This window comes from Rhinolophus hipposideros (genome assembly GCF_964194185.1).
Source record: "Rhinolophus hipposideros genome assembly, chromosome: 11".
NCBI classification, from domain to species: Eukaryota; Metazoa; Chordata; class Mammalia; order Chiroptera; family Rhinolophidae; genus Rhinolophus; species Rhinolophus hipposideros.
Window position 1 is genome coordinate 6,232,412 of NC_138057.1, and position 22,152 is coordinate 6,254,563.

At 57.4% G+C, this 22,152-nt stretch overlaps 1 protein-coding gene across 1 annotated transcript in view; it reads right to left on the reverse strand.

Annotated features, from left to right (window-relative positions):
- Positions 1-3,316: 3,316 nt before the first annotated feature.
- PHF2 (PHD finger protein 2) overlaps positions 3,317-22,152 on the reverse strand; it is a 97,666-nt gene continuing 78,830 nt past the window's right edge. Inside the window, exons 10-22 of the mRNA XM_081065841.1 lie at positions 21,424-21,515; positions 19,994-20,083; positions 18,919-19,287; positions 17,531-17,650; positions 16,907-17,022; positions 15,930-16,108; positions 15,727-15,797; positions 14,767-14,930; positions 9,553-9,824; positions 7,860-7,955; positions 7,303-7,412; positions 6,076-6,505; positions 3,317-5,329 (exon numbers count right to left, since the gene is read on the reverse strand). Coding sequence (XP_080921967.1) covers positions 5,241-5,329; positions 6,076-6,505; positions 7,303-7,412; positions 7,860-7,955; positions 9,553-9,824; positions 14,767-14,930; positions 15,727-15,797; positions 15,930-16,108; positions 16,907-17,022; positions 17,531-17,650; positions 18,919-19,287; positions 19,994-20,083; positions 21,424-21,515 — 2,198 coding nt within the window. The 3' untranslated portion in view covers positions 3,317-5,240. The remainder of the gene's footprint in view (positions 5,330-6,075; positions 6,506-7,302; positions 7,413-7,859; positions 7,956-9,552; positions 9,825-14,766; positions 14,931-15,726; positions 15,798-15,929; positions 16,109-16,906; positions 17,023-17,530; positions 17,651-18,918; positions 19,288-19,993; positions 20,084-21,423; positions 21,516-22,152) is intronic.

Sequence of the window (22,152 nt, forward strand, 5' to 3'; positions counted from 1 at the left end):
GAAGAGCCTGGCGAAGGGATGGTGCCTTTTAGAAAAGCTCCAAGTGCCTCAGCACTGGACTGCTGCCCTGCCCCACCTCAGAGCACCCTGCCCTACGCTCAGCTCCTCACTCCAGCTGTCTCCTCAAAATGGCACTTCACCTTGTCCTCACCTCAGGGCCTTTGCACAGCAGCTCCCTTCTCTCTGCTCTGGTACAGCTCCTCCTCCTGAGGTCTTGAGGAGCTGCCCTCTTGGTAACCATTAGTGGGAAGGTCTCTCTGGGGGTCTGTCTCATAAGCCCAAGGGCCCTGGAGGTGGCCTGCCTGGATTAGAACCCCAGCTCCATCAGCTGTGAGACTCCCTATTAGTAAGTTAGACAGTCCCAGGCCCTTCCTCAGGATGTGCTTAATATGTGCCTGGTGCTAACAGAGGTCCTGGCACACTTGACACTTAAATCTTTTAGGATGAAAGTGATCTAATTGTTACTATCTTGGAGCTGCTACTAACTTTATTTCTCATCCTTGCAAGCCACCCCCTGAATGAGCTCCTGCTGCTGCCATCCCAGGATCGCTTGTTCCCAGCCCTCCCCTGCCCTCTGCTGGTCGCTCTCAGTATTGCCCCAGGGGCCCAACGGGACTCTTTCCTACAGATTTGGGGACTGGCTCTAACCAGACAGCACCCTTCTGTGCAAAACAGACCAGGCTGCCTGCAGTCCTGAGATCCTCCCCGCACAGAGATCATGGGAATGTGTTGACAGGCACAAGGCAAGGGGCAGAGGGCGCCCCCAGGGTGAGGGCCCTTGTTCCCAGCCCATCCTCAGCAGGCGGCTCCCCTGGAACAGCACTGCACCTGCTCACTAACCTGCAGAGGCTCCCCAGGGCTCGCCACATGCCCGCTGTGTGACATCCTTGGCCGGAGCTGAGCTGGCCCCAGCCTCGCCTTGCACAACTGGATCACCCTGAGGCCTGACTGCCTGCCTCGGAGCCTTTGCTCATGTTGCTGAAGACGCTTTCCTCCCATGGACAGCTCCCGGAATCTCTCAGACCCTCCTTCTACCTGGGATGTGAGCGATCACTGTGCATCCTCCCGCCCAGGGAACAGGCAGAGGAGGGAGTCCCGGAGCTGGCAATGCCTGGGCTCCCGATGACGAGTAGGGGAGCAGGCCCTCCCGAGCTTGCTGTCTTCCTCAGCAAAGTAGGCTTGTCAGCTTCGATGAAAGCTCTGGAAGGTTGTCAATGGCCCAGTACATAGTAGGTGCTCAGAAAGTGACTCTGGAATCCGACTGAACTTTGGAAAGCTGAGTTAAGGGCCGTGTATTTACATCATGTTCATTGCACAGGATGCTGATCGCATGTGTGTCTCCATCACATGGAGCCGGCGTGTCTCAGCGGCTTAACACACAAGTCTTCATGTTTTTTCTGCAAAGTCCTCTGCTGGCTGGGTGGCTCTCCCTACAGTGGGAATTCCAGGACCTCAACCACTGTCATCCTGCAGCCCCTGAGGGCCCCCACCCCCAACAGGACAGTGGTGCTCTCCTCTTACAGCCACCTGCTGCCAGAGGGCTGAGAAATGACGGTGGGCAAGGGATCCTGGAGCACTTCAGTCTCCTCCATATTTGGGGTCATTGGCATTGTGTTGGGACACCTGGGAGCCAGGCTGGGTAGGGCCTGGGTAGGACTGAGAGGGTCTTGGTTCTGAGTCCTTAGGCTCTCTTGCCTTGAAGCTATCAGCGCACCACGAACCTGCCATGCTGGGGACATGGCTGTGGGTGTGAGCCTGACCTTGAGAGTGGCCTGCACACAGAGTGGGTCCAAGGTGTCTCGAGAGGGTCTTCTCTCGGCAACTTGTGGAAGCAGGTGGTGAACACCCAGGTGAAGGAATGGCTTGAACTGAACTCCACTGGGGGTCTCGGTGGATGGACTCACCAGGCCCCCTCAAGCTGGCCCTCTAGCCTGCCTTGCGAGGAGTACCACTGTTAGGGAGGAAGACATTGGGCTTCAGTTTATTCACCTATCAGGTGAGGGGCTGGGCCCATGGGCTGTGCTGGGAGCTTGCTCAGCCCCTCCCTTCCCAGGTCACTGTTACAGGGCTGTCAGCCACACTGAGAAAAGACCTGGCCCCCTTGTTGCCCCTGCTATGGGCACACCCAGAGATAAGCGTCCCAGGTCTTTGCACAGACACACCCATACTCCTTGAACACAGGGCCATAGTGAGGGTGCAAGGCCTGGCCAGGCCGCACAGTCAGGCCACACAGCACCAGGATTGCATGGGTGAAGACCAAGACGGGGCCTGGAGCTAGAAAGACTCTGGGCGGCCTCTAGGAGCCCTTTCCTGGGCTCCAGGCCCCCAACTCCCTGAAAGCCCTCTGGGGATCCAGTACCAACAGTCACAATGGGGTGAGGGACCCAAGAAGCATCCAGACAGCTCAGTCTCCAGCCCCAGGCCCAGGGGCCGGCCAGCCTGGGCCTGGTGGGGAGCCCAGTGCTGGGCCTGGAGGGGCTGCAGAGAACAACCCGGGGAGAGCCAGTCACAGGCCCCCAGTGTCTGTGAGGTGAGGGTGCGGGGAGCCACAAGGAAGCATCTAGCTGGGTTTTAGCAGGGACAGGAAGGCTGCCCAGGCAGGTGAGTGCCCGGCCTGCGGATGTGAAGGGGCCATACTTTGTGCGGAATGGACTCAGTGGATTGTGAGTGCCTGGGGAGAATGTCGTGTCCCATGACCCAGTGATGCCCGACATGCCCGGCAGCCGGCAGCCCCAGCATGGGCCCCAGCACCCCTTGGCCGTGGCCCCTCCAGCGGCAGGTCTTTCTTTGCCCACCCCCTCCAGCCTGGACACTCGCTGGGGTCTGCACTGTGTATCTGTGTGGGGGTAGGAGGTGGGTTCTGCTTTTGTACATTTGCAGTGAATGACGACGGATTTCGACTGAAATCCTGTATGTTTCTGAGTGCCTGTGGGTGCCAGCCTTGTACTCACGGGACTCCACTACATTGCTCACCTGTGAACCACAAGGTTCCAGGGGCTGGGGCAGACGGAGCCAGGGTCTCAAAGGCTGCCTTCCCAGGGGGTCTCTTTTGCCCATTTCTGCAGGCCAGCTTGGGGGCAGGGCAGTGTATATGCCCTGTGGGCAATCTGAGGGCTTTGTGAGGAGAACGCTGGTTACCAGGACCTGGGCCAGGAGCCTGGCTTGACTGCCCCTCCTCACACCCAGTCCTCAGCGGTGAGGCGCACAAAACCCAACCTCTGCATCAGAGCCCCCCACCCCCACTGCTGTTGAGCACCCCCATGGCTCTTGCGGCCTGGATGACGGCAAATGAGGCAGAAATGACACAGACATTGTTCTGTACAAAACCTGAAATATTTTTACTCTTTTAAAACTTTGATCTAAGTTGCCTTAGACCTCATGGACTCGATACAAGAGTAATATGAATTGGGAAATAAAACACTTTAATAGCCACGATAAACTTTGTTAGAAATGTACATGTTGCCAAAATAATAATAATAAAATTAAAAAAATAAGAGAGAGAGAGAGAGAGAGAGAGAGAGAGAGAGAGAGAGAGAGAGAGAGAGAGAGAGAGAACAGTTTGATGGCCGGGTTAGATTATATAAATGTTCAACAATGATGGGCAAGGAAACCTCCAAAACGCTGGGTCGGAATAGTTGGGGCCCGTGAGCGACGCCTTGCCCCGCCTCCAGGCCCAGGGGCCGCATTCCCCAAATAGGCTGAACCTGGGGCAAGGCCTGCATGAAGCTGCCTCTCCTCATGGACAGAATACCCAGGGATGGGCATATAAACAAAGCTCATAAGAAATGTACAAATATAAAAAGCTACAAACATTAATAAATTACAGCATCACAAAACACAGAACACTTCACAAGGTGCTAGTAAAATAACTGTACCCCCACCCCCTTCAGCAACAAGAAGGAAAGAAAGAGCTGGTATTCAAGTTGAAGATTCGTCTTCAAACGTGTCTGAAATAGATCTTTTGTGTACTGTTTGCTTCTGTAAAGACAGATATAAGGCTGCACAGACATCACTTGTTTTTCAGGCAATACCTTAGTCCCTAAAAGGAAAAAAGAAAACAATCATAACAATAAAAAAAAAAAAGAAGAAAAAGGAAAAGCATCGGAAACCCAACTGTTCATCATACTCAGCAAAAAACTCGTATAAATGTTAATGAAGGACTCTATAGAAAGAAATTCCTAAAGATACTTTTACTCTTATAAAAAAGAAGTTTTTTAAAAAGCTATTTACACGCTACATTCTATGAAAAATATGCTTCAGGAAATACATCTAAAATTAAAATACAGGATTGCCTGAGAAACAAATCCAGCCCCTCCGTTTCGATGGGTGGACATGGGGTCCAGGAGCCACCCATGCACTCAACACCAAGTGCCCACAGGTGACAAGACATAAGTGCCTGGCCCCCTCCCCCCAAATCCTCAGGCTGCCCGGCTGCCATCAGCCCCACTAGGCCTGCGGCAGGTGCCTTGGCTAAGAAGTGCTTCTCGGAGTGTAGCCAGTAGGGCTGGACAAGGTCTACCCACGTGGCTTAACCTGGGCCCCCTGGGCCCATATCATGGCTGGGGATCCCATGGTGGCTCCCTCACCCACTAACATACTGACCCTGCTGCTGGCCCCAGTCATCCCTAGAAATGCCCTAGGCATTCAGGGTGTAACACCCACCATCCAGCCTGCCACCCGCTGGCCAGGGAGCCTGGAGACCCCTCTTCTGGCCGGACCAAAAACGCTCTGGACGTGTCTGAGAATCACTCAGGGAGAGACGGGGGGGTACATAAACACCCTGCTCTCTCCTCCTTTTCCTCTCTAGTGTTCTTTGCCTTTTTTTAAGCCTCTGGAGGCTACCAGCCTGTGGCTGGCTCAGACTCTGGACCTGGTGAGTGGTTGGCTCACTCCTCCTTCCTCGAAGGACTCGTGCTGACAGCAGAGCTGCAGAGGCCCTGCAATCACACCCACGCTCAGGGAGTGCCTAAAGGCTGTCCTGAAACTGGAATGGTCCTCAAACTGGCAGGGCCGCGTTTCTGGAACAGGTCACTCTAAGCAACTTGAGAAAGGACGTCTGTCCATATTGGCGAGCTCTGCCTGCTGAAGCAACAGACGCTCGCTTATGTGGGGGGAATAGTGGCCGGGAGGAGGTCAGGCCCTCCCAGGGGTGAGGCAGCGTGGCCACCTTCCTGGGGGCTGATGTTACAGCGGGGCTCCGGGGTCCTGAGCGGAGCAGAAGGATTCTGGCTTTCCAAACTTTAAAGGAGCAGTTTTCCATTCCGATGAATTTTCAAAATTTTCCCAAGCCTCTGCTTGGCGGTGGCCATGCCCTTTTTTGTACGTTTTCCTGGGGGTAGAGGAGGAGACACAAAAAGGCAGATGAGGGAGAGGGCAAGAGCAGCAGCATGTGAGGCAGGGGGTTTGCAAACCCTCCTTGACTTCCCCATCCTATCTGTAAAATGGGTCCGTGAAGCCCACGCCTGGGGTTTCTGCATCCCTCTGAAATCACTAATCTTTGACAAAGCACCCAGCTCAGAGGTTACATTGCCAAAGGTCAGCAATGGAGGGGAGGAGCCGTGGCCAGTGGGTAGACCAGGCCAGGACAATGGCATTTCTATGAAGGGAGTCCCGCCCCAGCCCCCAGCCGCACCTCTGGCAGCAGGGCCACCTGGAGACACACTCCAATGTCCACAGCTGGTAGGGTCTCACGGACAGGGTGCATACAGATTGGAGGCCAGGGAGTGACAGTGGAAATGCCAGATGGCCATGCTGCCCACAGTTCACACAGGAGCCTGGGTCAGTCACCCTGGGCCCCTCCTGGAGACCCCTTGGCAAACCTCTGACCACACCCCAACTCCAAGCCAGGCTCCAAACTGAGACCCTGGGGGTCTAAGGAGCTGGACCTAATTCTGAGGTAACCAGACCCCTAATATGTGCCCCTGGCTCTCAACCTTGAAAGAAACCATTTCTTGCACCCGCTGACCAAGTGGGTGGATGCAGACTCGAGTGGCTATGGTGGGACAAAGGAGACTTGTGGTCATCTATGGGGACAGTCTATAAGTCTAGGCCACTAAGGGCCAGCAGGTATGGTACCTTTGGCAGCGGTGTTGTTGGGGGATGATGCAGAGGGCCGCCTCTGTGTGAGGAAGACCCCAGGGGCCATGGGCTGTGAGGCGCGGCCTGCCTGGGCCCCGGCAAAGGCGCCGGCCACGGTGTACTCATGGTCGGCCAGGCTGCTGCTATGTGCCTCGGGCGGGGGCTCGGGCGAGCTGCCCTCCTGTGAGGCCTGGCTGCTGGCCGTGCTGGTAGAGGCCGTGCTGGTAGAGGCCGTGCTGGTGGAGGCCGGGGTAGTGGAGGCGGGGGTGGTGGAGGCCGGGGTGGTACTGGCCGAGGTGGTGCTGGCCGAGGTGGTGTTGGCCGAGGTGGTGCTGGCCGAGGTGGTGCTGGCAGAGGCAGAGGGGGAGGTTGTGTTGGGAGCCAGCTTCCTCTTGGAATTCTTCTTCTTCCTGCTTTTCTGCTCCTCCTTTGAACAAAGCGTGTAGGTGAGTTAGCTGGCAGAGCTGGTTGGGCCTCGGATGCTGGGTGCTCAGCTGTCAGAGCAGGGAGTAGCCCGCATGACCTCAGACCCAGGGGAGGCAGGTCTCTGTGCATGAGGCCTCTCCGGCGAAGCTGAGCTGCCGGCGCTGTGGGAGCAGAAAGGGCTGGGCCTGTGCCTGAGAAGCTCAGAGCAGTGCTGGGGCCCGAGGCGGGCCCACCATGCTTCTCTCTGTGCAGTAGACCATCCTGGCACAGCGATGAGTGGGTTGTGGCACCGGTACTTGACCCTCCATCCCCATCACCCTGCTCTGAGCTGTCATGAGACTCTTGGTTTGAACATTCACTTTGGTCCTGTTAACTTCTTTGAGTGCCCAGATGGGGTTGGGCCTGGTCCAGCTGGCACCCCTCCCTTCTGAGGGGTCTGGGACCAGAAGGAACTGAAGTGGCAAACGAAATGGGCAGAATGGAGATGTCACAGAGACGAGGCACCCATCTCTAGCTACATAAGGACCAGAGGAAAATGCCAGATCACTGGGGACCAGGGAGGGTCCCCCAGAGGAGCTATTGGCTGGGGCTTCCCCTGCACTAGGGACAGTTGGCCTCAGCAACAAGATACCTGTCAGAGTCAGGGTCCCCGGCCACCAGTTCTCTGCTTCCCCACCCCCACTCTTAGGAACTGAGGGGCCTAGAGGAACAGGGAACAGATACACTCAAATGTCCCTAAGCCTATGACAGTCCCCACTCTGGGTAGTCTTTGCACAAGGTTGAGGGGCCCCTCCTCACCTGCTGGGATAGCTTGGCTGCAGCGGCCGCCAGCCCGGTCTCGATGGAGGCCACTCTGGTCCCCTCACGAACAGGCCTGTCCTGCCTTGGCACCGATGGGCCAACCCTCGCTTTGGGAAAAAAGGTCAGCCTGCCTCAATCATCCACTTAACACTGTGTGCACCGTGGGGCTCCCGCGGACTGGCCCCAGGCTCCCTGAGTCCCAGGACACATCACAACTCAGAGAGGGTCAGTGAGAGGCCCAACAGTGTAGGGGATCCCATCCAGCAAGACAGGAAAGGGCACGTGGAAGTGGAGGGTCACCTAGAAAGTGGACAAGGCCCCCAGTATCAAAGCTGCCATGATAGGGGCCAGTTGAAAAGGTGACCCTCCAAGGGCTGCTCACTGAGGAGAAACTAGGAAATGGGCTGACCCACCGTGGGGCCACCACACCAGCCCACTCACAGGAGCGCTTGGGCTCCAGGTTCCAGGAGGGAAGCAGGCAGCCCACGCCCCTCTGAGCCCTGCACAGAACCAGTCAGATGTGGGCAGAGCCCCCGCTCCTGCCCCTGCACTACCTGTCGGGCTATAGGGAGCATCGTCTGAGGCTTTCCTTTTCTTGGACCGGGACTTGAAGACTGGGCTGTCCTCGTCAGATTCCAGGGAGGGGTACACTAGAGAGACAAGGGGAAAAAGGGCTGAGCCACTGGAGTGGCTGTGGGGAGTGGGCATGCAGGCAGCTGGCAGACCTGGTAACCGGCATCCCCAGGGCCATCCTCAGATTGCAGAGCACTGGGCACAAAGGTGCCCCAGAAATCGTCCAGCCCAAGCCCCCTTGAGGTTCAGAGAGGGACAGCAATTGGCCATCCAAGAGGCCCCATCCAGCCCCCAGGGACACCTGACCAGCCTCACCCACCCCAGCCTGGCTGTAGCACCTACTGGACACCCAGTTCTTCTCAGAAAGTCTCATTCTCTCCTGCTATCATGGAGCTAGGTGGCTATGAAGGTCCCCAGACCCATCTCAGGGAGTCTCTGGAGGAGGGAGCCCACATAGCCACTCTGGGTGACTTGCCAAGTATTGCTCTTCCCACTACAGGTGGTGACCTTCAACCTCCAAATCTGTGGCACCTGAACCCCCAGGACCTGCCCCACGTCGCAAGAGAGCCCAGCAAACAGAGTTCATTCCACTGTCCGTCAGACCAGGATAGGCCCCACAGCAAGGCACGAACATGTCCACCAGGTGAGGCAGGGCCGACCTCACTGCTGGGGGCTGTCTGGGTACAGTAGCATGAAAACATGGCCCTTGGACCATCGGGACTGTGCTGGAGGCCTGCCCTGCAGCATGAGGGCCAGCGGACCCCTGGCCCTGGCCTGTGTCAGCTCGCTGTGTCCCCCGGGGACCGAGAAAGATGTCCCTGGGCAGGTCCTTGCTCCTGAGTCTCCTCCTAGGAGGCTGACAGCAGCTCCTCCAGAGCCTGGAGCCTGGAGTCCAGGGCCTGGAGGGGCCGTGCTGGGGGGTGAATAGCTGTGCCCCCAGAAGGAGGCCATACTCATGGCCCAGCCCCCAACCTACTGCCACCTCAGATGCAGGCCACAGAGCCACCATTTCTCCATCTACACAGAGACAGACAGGGTGCACACGGCCTCAATGCATCTGCAAGTGTGAAATGGTGCAGCTACACAGAGGACAGCTGGGTGGGTCCTCAGAAGGTGAAATAAGCTGCAACCTTTGACCCAGCAGCTACCAGGCCTGGCCCCCCCACATATGCACCTGGGGACACAGGCCACACCAACTCCCTGCACACCAGTATTCACAGCAGCACTATTCCAGTCACGAAAAGGTGGAAGCCCCCACGTGTCCGTGGGTGGATGAAGAGATAAACACTGTGGTATGTCCACACCGTGGAATATTATTCACCCACAAAATGAAGTGCTGACATGTGCTACAACATGGGGGAACCCTCAAAAGTAAGCCAATGAAAGAAGCCAGGTACAAAGGACGAAGCATTGTTGGACACTGTGAACATGACGTATCTAGGATATGTGGGACAGAGAGTAAACCAGAGGTTACCAGGGGCCAGGGAAGGGGACAGCGGAGTGGAGCGGGCAGGGTGTCCTCTGGGGTGGTAACATGTTGTGTCTGTGGTGATGGTGGCACACCCTCTAAATATACTAAACACCACTGAGCCCCACACTTTTAAAGGGTGACTTTTATGGTTTGTGAATTATCTGTCCTAAGAAAGAGCTGGCTGCACGGCCAGGGGCACTCACCATAGTCCGAGTCCTTAAAGCAGGCGTCTAGGTGGTCCTGCTCCTCATAATCGTCGAGGTCCACGCTGTTCTTGGCTGCCCTCTTCAGCAGCCGCTTGCCTGTGCTCTTGCCGCCAGCCCCGTTCTTCCGGGAGCCGTGGGCCACCAGCGAGCTGCCCTTGGCCTGGCCGGGGCCCCACGCAGTCTGCAGGCAGGAGTCGGAGGCCTGCAGGTTGGCCATGGACAGCATTCCCTGAATGGCTTCCTGTGTGCTGGGGGAGGCTGGGGGCTGGCTGGAGGCACAGAAAGACGCGCTCAGACCAGGCCCACGGCCCACGGCCCAGACACCCGCTCGTCCGGGGGTCAGCAGAGGATGTGAGGAGAATGGTGGTGGCTGACAACTTACCCATGGGAATGGCCAGCCACCACTTTGCCTCCCCTCTGCTCCCACCTTCACTCCAGGGCAGTGGTGGGGGGAGCCCAGAGGCCTCAGGGCAGAAAGAGGCTTAGAGAGGAGACACATGGAGGGGAATGGAGGGAAGGGAGGAAGAGGGGCTCAGGAAGGTGGTTGACAGCCCAAGACCGCAGGCCGCCCATGCTCCTTCACTCCAGCTGGCTCTGGGTGCCCCAGAGCCCACCCCTGCTGTTCTCCTACGTTGGACCCCTGCCCTCAGCCCCAGCCTGGGCGCTCCTTCCCCTGCACCTTGGAGGGCACCCTTCCACTCAGCACTCCGAGAAGGGGGTACCATAGCCCTCTCCCTCCCACGGCCCATGCTCTGCCCAGGTGAGCCACGTGTTCTCTCCACAAATGTGCTGGCACCTGCAACTACATCTACGCGCAAATCTACACTTGATCCTATACATACATCTACACCCATACCCATCCACACACACACCTGCCACCGTATCGACACCTGGACCTACAGGCACATCCACGTCTGTACCCACACTGCACCTGCGCCTGTACCTGCACCTCACCTGACGGCCAGTCACACCGCAGCTCAGCCCGAGCTTAGTCCCTCTCCGTCCCGATGCCCAAGCTGAATGAGGTGACTTTCTTGATACCACCCTCCCCTCACTGATTCCAGCACCCTGCTGCCCTCCAGCTCTGGGCAGTGCTGCCCCCCTAGCGCCAGCCAGTACTTTCCCAGTGATCTTAGTCCCATATCCCACACACAAGCCCCTGCTGTCTCCCCAAGCAGCACTGGCTCCCCTCTCTTCAGAAGGATCTGCTCTGGCTTCTGAAATACCCAGTGCAGCTGGCACGACTGCCCGCCACTCTGTTATCTGCCGGCCTGGCTCTGGGAGGGGTAGGTGGGTGGCACGCTCCCACAGAACCAGGTCCTGAGAGCTCTGGACAGCAAGGCCACTCCAGGCCAAAGATCCTCCAGCATCTTCCCTCCCCTCCTTGTCACTACAGACCCTCCCATGGGGTCCTTCTCAGCCTCCTCGTGGAGGGGTGCTCTCCTGCTCCATGCCCTCTCCTCCTTTCCCTGCTCCACAGCCTATCGCTGCCTGAGCCCACACCTCTCACAGCCAGAACCCCCAACCTGTCTCTGCACCAGAACCCCTGGGCAGCTTATAAATGCCAATGCTAAGGCCCCACCCAGAAATTCTGGATTGGCCTGGGCTCTGGGTACCCCTGCAGCCAGGACAGAGGGTCCCGCCCTGCTCACCCTCCACATCCCCATAAGCACAGTGCCCAGCCAGGAAGCTCCTAGGGGGGCCTGGCTCAGCAGGGTGTCTTAATTCAGGGCCATTGCTGGCTGTCACCTGGGATAGAACAGCTGCCTCAGCCTTCAGGGCCCAGCCAAACCTCTCACTGCATCAGGGACTGGGGGTGGCTGACTTTCCCTCTGCTCCCTGGGGCCCTGAGAGGCAGGGCCAGGATCCTGGCATGGGGTTGGGATTCTGCAGCCCTGCTTAGCCCTCCTGTAACAGACCCAGGAGGCCCAGGAGGAGGCAGCAGTGGTCTCACCCTGTGTGTCTGATGTACAGGCCCCCTCATGCCCACCGCATATGCCCCGCCCCCACAAATCTGCCGGCAAGGCTGCTGTGGCCCTGACACAGCACCAGAAAGTATGGGTACATACGGCCCCACTGGGGGTTCTGCACCACCTCCTCTCACACTGCCCCCTCTCCATATCCTCCCCCATTTCCAAGAAGTGTTCAAAGCATATTTAGTAAGCCCATTAAAATGAGAAGGGGATCCACTCAGAAACAAGAGGTTCCCAAGACTGAAGCTGGAGCAGGGCAGGGAGATGGAGCTGCCACATGGGCAGACACAGAGGGCAGTCCCTGCAATCCCGGGGCCACCAAGCAAGTGTGGACGGAAGCCATCCTACGAGGTGTACTCCGGGCTCTAGGCCGAGCTGGGGGAGGAGGTGATGGGTAGTATCTCTCGGGGCACCCCTCCTCCAATACCACTTCCCCTGCCCTGACCTGATGGGATTGTGTTCCTAAGCCACAAACAATGGGAAAATCAAGTACAGTCAGACCACCCTGGTTTCTCAGGAAGCCTCAGTCGGCCCCTCTGCCTGCCTCAGTGCCCCCTGCCCCAGCACCAGCCCCACAGCACTGTGACCCGTTTGTCCACTCAGCATGAGCAAAGGGCTGCCTAGACTCTGCTGGGGGCGTGCGGCATTTGGCAGTGTCATTGTTATACCACAGTCATCGACACTCTGAGCGGGGACAATCCCCCGAAACCAGCATGGGAGCTAGCAAGCCCAGAACTAGCCCTCCACCCTCTGTACCAGGCTCTTGGTGTGTGCGGGGGGTGGGGGAGGCGATGTGGCCTGGGACCCTTACGCAGCCTCATCGCTATATAGATATCAGGCTTCCAGCAAGGACGGGAGGGTGGGGGTCAGGACACCAACCTCGAAAGTCCCTTCAAGCCAGCTACCCACCCACTTATGCCAGCTGGGCCTTGAGGTCCCAGCCCAGCTCAGCTGTAACCCAAGAGGGGGGCCGTGGAACCCAGGGCCACCGCTCGGGGCCGCCGTCTGTCCACACCAGGCACGGATCAAGGAGCAAAGTCTAACCAGTGCACATGGAAAATAATACCTTAATCCTCCAATTATCATACCGAAATCCTCTCTGTTCCCCCTAGCAGTAAACACTAAGCAAACCATCCACAAGAAATTAACATATTTTCCTCCATTTTCTTCAGCTGTTTTTTTCCAAATAGTGAATACTTAAAACAGAGCAAATGGACCATCAAAAACTGACCTACACTCCAAATGGGAGACTTGGGAGAGGAACTGCCTGTGGCAAGCTGAGGGGGGTGGCCCAGCAGGCACGTGTGCAGTGTGCGGGCGTGTGAGGCACACGTGTGTGTGCCTGCAGAGCAGTCAGCAGTGCATTCCCAGACTGGCCACCCTCCTGGCTGCTGCAGCAGCTGTGTTCTCCACTCCCTGCGAATCCTGGGCACTGGCCTATCTGCCCTCATCCAGGGACCTCTCCCTAGAACTTTGAGGTCCCAGGGTGTCTTGGGTGCCTCTCCAGGATCTGAGTGCCAACCAGTCACTGAGACGTCACTAGGCACAGCTCTCCCCAGAAAAGGGCACCCCAAAGGGGCATGGAGCTGATAGCGGGCACCAGAGTCCTCTGGGAAAGAGGCTCACAGCCAGGCCCCTTCTCCCGAAAAAGGTCCAGGGCGTCTCTGCAGTGAGGGGCTTAGGTTTCACACCCACAGAAACCACTTAAAGCTGAGTAGGGAACTGTCCACTCCCATGAGAGGACATAACACTGCACAAAAAATAGTAACTTATGAAAGAAGATGCAGCCATTTGATTAGCAAAAGCCCTTTTCAATCAAGCTCCAATCTGCCTCCCAAACCCTCTGTCTAAAACGGGCCTGACGTTTGGACTCCATGGGCTCACGTGGCCCTGGGACCTTGATTCTGGAAACGTGGACTTGGAGGCAGAAGTGGGGGTGTGGAGAGCAGATCTAGGTGACAGCGCGGGCACCAAGCAGGCCACGTGGGCCCACCTTCCTCGCCAAGTCACTCTTGCCTGGACGCCATCACCCAGCACCACCAACCTTCCTGGCCTCGTGCTCGACTCTGTAATCAGGAAAACAGAGATTCTGGCCCTCTATCTGCCACCTCCTAGCAAGTTGCCTAAGCAATCCGAGCCTCAGTTTCCCCATCTATGCAGTGGGAATCTGCTGCTGTCTCGAGGACTAGGCGAGAAGACACCCACCACAGTGGCTAAAACAATTTGGCCAAAATGCTTACAAACAAAATTTAACTGGGTTCCAGAGAGAATTTAACTCTCTGGATCATCATGAGAGAAATGAGCCCCAGTCCTTTATCTAATGCAAAGCCCAGATTGATCCATTTCTCTTGAATCAGAGAATTGAGGCTGGTCAGGCCTGAGCAGGAAAGGTCACCTGGCCTGAGCTAAGCAGACAAAGGTCCTGGACCACCTGCCCACCTACCCGGAATCCTGGGGCCTCCAGGACAGAACAGCATCTACCAACAGGTGAGTGGGCTCCTAACCCAGCCAGACAGGCTACACATCTGGTCTCCAGGACAGTCTGTCCCCCACTGGTGTGGTGATGTAGGAACACGGCCCATAGCCCCTCCTCAGAGCGCAGGTTCTCACCTCCCTGAGCTCAGAGGCCACTGTCTCCTGTGGCATGGGGTGAGGTCTCTGTAAAGAAGGCAGTCTTGGGGTCCCAGAGAGGTACCTCAAATGCCCTAGACCTAGACACTAGGCGCATGCCACGGAAATTTTTGCCCATTATTTTTATGGCATCCAGGATGTGACAAGACAGAGATGGCTGGGAAGATGGCTGGGTGTCCCAGCTGGAGCAGCCCTGACAACTGGCAGGTGCCCAGCTGGGTCCTGCTTCCCCACAGGGACCCCAGGTACAGCTGCCCCTCGACTCCGCCCACCACGGCCCCCACCCACGTTCTCTCCTTAGCCGACTCCCTGTCCAGGCATCCAGAACTACTGTGGGGAGGACCCTCTGTCCTTAGCGCTCGGTGCCCTTTATCAGGACCTCCGCAGACACACAGGACCCATATGGCCAGCAAACACTCACCTCCCTGGCTGCCTGGCACCACCTCTGCTGGACAGGAGTCCTGCTCTGGCCTCCCTGCCTCTGGGACATGGGCCCTGAGACCCATAGTGTGCAAACTGCCACAGCCAACAGAGCCCCACATGGAACCCCTGTGCGGCCCATGTGAAGCCCCCACACCCCTCAAGCAGCCCTGGGCCCAGAGCCTACCTGTTGGGGTTGTAGTCAAGTGCGCCCACCTCCTCGCTGGCCTGCAGCAGGTCTAGGATGCCTGCAGCTGAGCCCCCGCCGTCCTTCTTCACTTTGGTGTTTCGCATGGGCTTGGTGTCTGTGTCAATGTGCAGGGAGCCCTCGTCCGAGGAGTCATCGCTCGGCTGTGGGGACAGGGAACCAGTCAGACCAGGGCTTAGGGAAGGACACTGGTGCTCCTCTTGACAAGAAAAAGAAGCTGTTAAAAGTTATGAAGAGCCTGCTGTGTAATGAGCACCTCGGGCGGGCTGGCCACACACAGCCCGGCATGCGTGCTGGAGCTTTCCACTAGGATTGTGGAGCCCCACACACCCAGCACTGTTTCCCGAGAGGAACCCCGGTCCCTAGAACCTTACATGAGACCCCAATACTGAACATAGGTACAAGGGGAACTGGTGTGGTTGGACGGGGTGCAGGTGGGAGGACATACCCACATCTGAGGGACCCCAGGTAACAGCCCCTGGCAGGTGGCTCTGAGGGCGCAGTCCGGGTCTCCCCGGGTAGAATGGGACCCCCATGGAAACCCCAGCCTCCCTGGGGACAGCTACCACATCCTGGGTTAGATGAAGCCGTACAGGTCATCTAACTTAATACCCCAGCAGGCCGGGCCCCACTTCCCCCGGCACCCCATCCTCAGCGTCAAGTAGATCTGTTATCTTCATGGCCGGTCTGGCGGAGGGGTCTGGAGGCCCCACAAAGCAGAGACCTGCAGACCTTCCACATCCCGCACCTGCTCCTTCCCTCCCATGAGGGGGAATAGCTCACATCGCTATCTTTGGTGCCCAAACCAGCCTCCCCCACAAAAACCCCGAGAAAAGGGTGGGGTATAAAGACCCCCTTTGCACCCCAAGCAGAAAGCTCAGTGAGAGACGTCCCACTAAGCGGTGTACAGGTCAGAGCTTCGCCGTCCCAGGTACTTACCTTGTAGAGCGCCGAGTCTGGCTTTGGCTTTGTGACAGGTGTGGACAGTGGCTCCTTCTTGTCCAGTAAGACTGAGACCAGAGCAGATGGGAGTCAGTGGTGGCTTTGGGAGGATGGGCCACGGTTGGCCACTCCTGACACCTGCCCGCTCCGGGATGGCCCCACAGGGCTGGGCCTGTCCCTCCCCACATCCCCCAACTCACAGGACAGGTCCCTCTTCGGGGCATTTTTCTTCCTCCTGATGGGAAACTCATCGATCTTCAGCTCCCCGTCATCCGACACGTACTCATACTCGTCCCGCACAAGCTGAGGCTTCTCCTCCTTGAAGTTCTGCAAGGCCCCGAATACCCCTGGGCTCGTCTGCGGCTTGAGGGCCTTGGAACTGGGGCAGAAGTAGGCTGGTCACTGTGGGTCCACATGGCCTGACCGGTACCTTCACCACCCTGCCACGGGCCTCAGAGGGTCACCAGCCAGGCTGGATGCTTCCGAACCTCCCACCCGCCGCCACCTTCCATTTCCTCCCGATGCTGTGACCCCAGGCAGGGGTCCATCCCTCCTCCTTGATGACCAGCCTCTCCTTAGGCTTGTCTCAGGGTGTGACCCTCACTGCCCATCCCGGCCACTGAACCAGCATGGCTTTCCCTCAGCCTGCCCCACAGCTCTGGTCATGGCCTCCCCCTCGGCTCAGGGACTGGACACATGCTCAGGAGTAGGGACAGCAGGCTGGGGTAAAGATGTCTGCAATTCCCAAGGGTACAGCAACAATTCTCAACCTCGGAAACACAGAGGTAGGCCAGTGGTGAGCCTGCTGGGTGTGGGGGCATGAGCTAGGTGACACCACACACACACACACACACACACACACACACACACACACACACACACAGGTGTGGTATGATTATAGAGTCATGTCTGCCTTTCTCTCCTCCATTTCTAAACTCTCTACCACATGGTCAGTCATAGAGTTAACACCATTTAAAAGCTCTTCGGGACCCAAGAGAAATCAAGGACGTCATCAGGGCCATGAAGTCATGGCAACAGGGACACACAGATCGGACCCATCTGACCTGCTCACTGTGCCTGTGTGATGTGTGTGTGGGGTGGGTGTGTGGGGTGTGTGTGTGTCTGTGTGACATGTGGTGCAATGGGACCAACCCCTCCTGTCACAAGCATCACATACCCCAGAAGTTTCTTGTTGGAGAAAGAAAATGAGAATTTGGCGTCCTTGTTACCAGACGGAGGCTTCTCCAACTTCTGCTCTTCCTCCATCTTCAGTAGGGAGTCGGGTTTGCTGTTCTGAAAAGCAAACGGTCCGTCCTTAAGCCCCTTGCAGAAGGGCCAGTGGGTACAGGCAGCAGGACCAGTTCGCCTCTTCCCTCTGCACATGTCACCAGGGACCCATAGGTCTGCAGGACCTGCCCTGGGACACTGCCTGGCTCCAGGGAGTGTGAGCTTGAACAGGGCTGGGTGAAGGAGGACAACGCTGTCCATCAACTCAGAGGGGCACATGCTCAGGCTCTTTGGCTAGGAGGCCCCCAGAACATCCCCACGGGAGGTGCCCAAACCCTCACAGCACCACTTACTGGGGACAGACAGGTGGACACACACTTGCACATGCCCTACAAGCTACACATACCCACACACACACAGCCACACAGGTATGTACCCTTGTTCATAACACAAGCTCACACACACACCCCACACACTGCCTCTCCTGAACACAGCCCCCCCTGAAAGTACACATTCACCAGCATGAGTGTGCAAACAAGTGCACACACATGCAGCCCCCCCACCCCAATCTCACCTTGTACTTCCACTTGGCCTCCGACTTGCTCTTAGTTTGCTCTCGGATTTCCAGCCTCTCCACATCATTCTGCGTGTTAATTACCTCCTTGTTGGGAACGCTCAGAACACTCTTTGTGGCCTAGAAAACAGCAGCTGTGAACCAGCAATGGACTTGGGAGGGCAGCAGGGCTACCTCGGGTTACAGGACAAAATGAGAGTGACAGAGCCCCTCCCTCCTGCTGGACAACATGCAGCAGCTCACCCATCCCATCAACCATTCATCCTCCATCCATCCATCCATCCATCCATCCACCCACCCACCCATCCACGCATCCACCCCACCCAGCCATCGATTCACCCATCCACTCACCCATCCACGCAGCCATCCATCCATCATCTACCCACCAACCCATCCATCCACATACCCATCCATCCATCCACTCACCCACCCAACCATTCATCCATCCACCATCCACCATCCATCCATCCATTGAACCACATATCTATCTACCTGTCCACCCACCCATCGATCCATCCATCTTCTCATCCATCTACCCAACCATCCACCTACCCATCCATCCACCATCCACCCATCTGTCCACCCACTCATCATCCCACCCATCCATCCACTCATCCACTATTCACGTACCCATTCATATATATCCATCCATCCATCCATCCATCCATCCACCCACCTATCCATCCATCCACCCACCTATCCATCCATCCACCCACCCATCCACTACCCATCCACCCATTTACCCATTTACCCTCTTCCCTTCTTCCCTCTCTCCATTCACTCATTCATTCATTCATCTATCTACCTTCTTTGTCTTAAGGAAGGGAAAACCAATGTGCCCCACTGCAGCCCTGCAACACTGGCTTTGGTGGTGGCCGACCTCCTGGAAGTGGTTAACACCTCTCACTAGCAGTAAATCCCTCAATGGGGCCTGGTCTTAGGAACTTATGCTTCCTGAAACCAAGACCCTCTGATCACACTGGTGCGTCCTCAGGGTAAGGCTCACCTCTCTCACTGTTCATGGGGGCTTAGGCCCCTCTGGCAACCTGGCCCCATTGCTACACTCCTCCTGCCTCCCCACTGCCCTCCAACAGGTGCCTCACCAGCCTTCAGATCTCAGCCAATGCCTGTGCCTCAGGGAAGATTCAGCCAGCTCATCACCTAGGTGACTCTCCATGGTGCCACCCTGTCCCAGCATACATACTGTTGCTTTCATCGTGAGAGTCTCTCTCCAGCTGCCCACTATGCCAAGCTTGGGGCAGAGCCCACCTGCCCTGGTTTTCTAGCACAAGGACACGGCAACCCCAGTTCCACCCCACAGGCCCAGTCCCCAGATGTGTCTGCTGGCCCACTGACCACCCACCGGTGAGGAGGGCGAGGCTACCCACCTTGCCCTTCTTGGGCGGCTCTATCTTGGTCAGTGCCTCCTTGGTGTGGGCCTCCAGAAGGTCCAGGTTGGGAATGGTAGGTGAGGCCGAACCCCTGCACTTCTTCCCTTTCTTTTTGCCACCATCCTTCAACTTCAGTGATTTGGGGGGCTTTGAGGGCTTGGGGGATTTGGGGGGCTTAGGGACTTTGGATGGCTTGGGCATCTTCATGGTTTTGGGAGTCTTCTTTTTGGACACTTTCTCCAGGAGGGACCGAGGAGGGCTGGCCTCAATGGGGGATGGGGGCTCCTCTTTCTCTCGGTCCCCAAAACAGACGTCATTCGAGGAGATGGCTGTAGTCACTTCGGGTCTGGCTGCCTTGGAGGCATTCTGGGAGAAGGAGAGAGAGAGGTGATCGATCAACTGCCTCCTGCCAGGAGGGGCTTATGGCCCCAGGCCATGGGAGACACTGAAGCGAGAAAGGAATACCCATCTATACCATTGTGTGACATGGGCAAATCCTCTACACCTCTGTGTGATACACGCACATCTGCCTACACCATATGACAGTCACACCTGTCCTAGATCACCCATGTGACACGTTCACTTCTATCCTAGGTCATCCGTGTAACACTCACATCCATCTACACTGTACATGTGACAGGCATATCAATCAACACCATCCATGTGACACAGGCACATTCATTTACACCATCATGTGATACACTCACATGATACACTCACATTTATACCATTCATGTGACGGTACAGTTGTCTACACTATGCATGTGACATGGGCACATGTGTCTACACCATCAGCCACTTGACCCTCTACCTCCTTGGTGGGGATGGCTGGAGGGTCTAGACTCTTCCTCCACCATCCCCACAGGGAGCTGCAGAGGAGCTCACACCCCCTGTCTCCCTCCCTAAGCTCTCGCCAGGAGACTGCAGTCTGCCACAGGGGTCTAGGAGTCCGAACCCACGTCATGCAGGAGACCCACAGGGCAGTCCCTGGCTGGCGCTGTGGGGAGGGCCAGGGAAGACAGACAAACAGGCCTCCCTCAGCCAGGGTCAGAGGCTCCGGGGTCAGCCCTACCTCACTGAGCCGTATCTCTTTGGCGAGGTCTTTGATGAGCTGCGAAGGTTTGAAGTGCTCTGGGAGCTCGTCTTCATGCTCTGCCAAAGCCTGCAGGACAGCCACGCACAGGGTCAGCAGGCCAGCTACCAAGTTTGGGCATGGATGCCCATCTTCTGTGCCATGCCCACTTCTGCTCTACCTCTCACCCACGGGGCCCCAAGCAGGCTCAGCCTCTGTGTTTCATGACTAACCCTCTCTGTCCCTCCGGCTGTGCCTTGCCTATTGACCCAGGACCCACCGCTACCTAGACAGGCATGGGGCAGGGGCTGCCATGGGCATAGACTGGCTGTGTGGGGTCCTGGAGAAGTTAGCCCTCTCCAGCCAGACTGCCCCTACAAGAAGGCTCTGCTGTGACCCCACTGTACAGGTGGAGAAAGTGAGTCCCGGAGACTCCAGCAGCTGCAGAGTGAGTGTGGGCTGTCCCTTCTTCCTGAGCACAAGGTTGCCTGTACTGGCCATGTGGCTGAGGTGAGGTAAAGGGATGTCCTGCACCACTCACTCTAAGCTTGGAGGCCAGAGCACATGTGGCCACAGGACAGCCCTGGGAGGGCACTGGCTGACTCAGGAAGCACACAGGGGTACCCCTCCTGGCTCTCACCCCCAAGGCCTCCTGCAGGCCTAGTGGGGACCGCTCAGACAGTGCTGGCTCTCCTGACTGGGAAAAGAGCCCCCAGTGAGGGGGCATTGACCCAGAGACTGCCCAAGGCTGATCGGGCCCCTCCCCTCCCTCTGTACCAACAATCCAGGCAAGATGCCAAGGGAACTCTGAAGCCACTTCTCCGGTGCCTCCATTGGAAAAACAGCTGCTGCATGGGTGCTAGTGAAGGTGCGGTGGCCATGGGGAGCACAGGCCAGTGTTACTACTTACTGTGGGGGATATGGGAAGCATAGGGCAGTGCTATCAGGGGGTCAGGGGGACACAGGACAGTGCTACTGCGGGTGGCTGTGGGGGTGGGGGGTCACAGGAGGAAAGACCTGCCTTTGTCCCACGGCAGAGCTGGGCTGAGCTGATACCTGAACTAGGAGGGGCTGACACGGCATCCCTGCTCTCCTGTCTGGAGCCTGGCACCTGGTCATCTGGCTGGGGGCTGCACAGAATCCTCCTGCTCCCTGTCCTCTGGGGTTCACTAAGTGCCATCCCTACCACTAGCCTTCTTCCCACTGAATCTCCAGGCTACCCAGCCCCTACCCTTTAGGCTGGGCTTCCAGATGGAGGGCTCTCTGCTGTTACCCACCCACTTGTCCCCATCCAGGTGTCTGACTTGGGCTGGTGGCACCCACTTGCTCTTCACCCATTACTTCCCACGGAAGGAAAGATGAACCCTGGGGATGGCTCCCCACCTGCCATCCTCCCCTCACCCTGGGTCACACCTGGCACACTTCCCTACCTGCTTTTTCGTCCATGATCTGAAAGCACCATTGAGAATTTTAGCTCCTTGGACTAAATGAGGAGGCAGCTGCTTCCCGGATTTGTGAGAACCTAGGGGGAGATGAAGGGGTTTGCTCAGGTGGGCACCTGCCTGTCCTCACCTGTCACCTGAAGGCGACTTCACGCCTAAGGTGGGGTGGAAATGAGGGGACAGCTCAAGGCTGGACCTTCCAGAGGCCTCTGCCCACTGCCACTAGCCCAACTGCCAACGGTTCCTCTTGGAACCTGGGGGACGCCTGTCTAGGACACCTGTCGGGGCAGAACTGTCCCTTCTACCATGCACCCTTAGGCCCCCCACCAGGTGTCCTGGCTACCCCTTCTGCCTGCTCCTCGACCCGCCTCAGCAAAGGGTCATAGTTGAGCCCAGAACCAAGCATCCCAGGCGCTTTCTGATTCCCACCCTCAGGTTGTCCTCTGCGTGGCTGAAGGACAGAGGGAGGTGGGTCCAATTCCAGCTGGGGCCCACCTCAAAGATGCCTTTGGGGGCCAGGGTCAGCCCCACAGAAAAGGGACAGAGCATTCCTGCTTCCTATCGGAGAGCTCTGACACTGCCAGGTGACTAAGTGCCCATCTGCTTGGCTGGAGGCAGTTCCCTGGGTCTTCTTGGTCCCAGGCAGCTATGCTGTCACCCTTCACAAAGGAAGGCTTGAAGCAGGGTGGCAGGGGTGCCCCAGCGGGGCCCCACTGG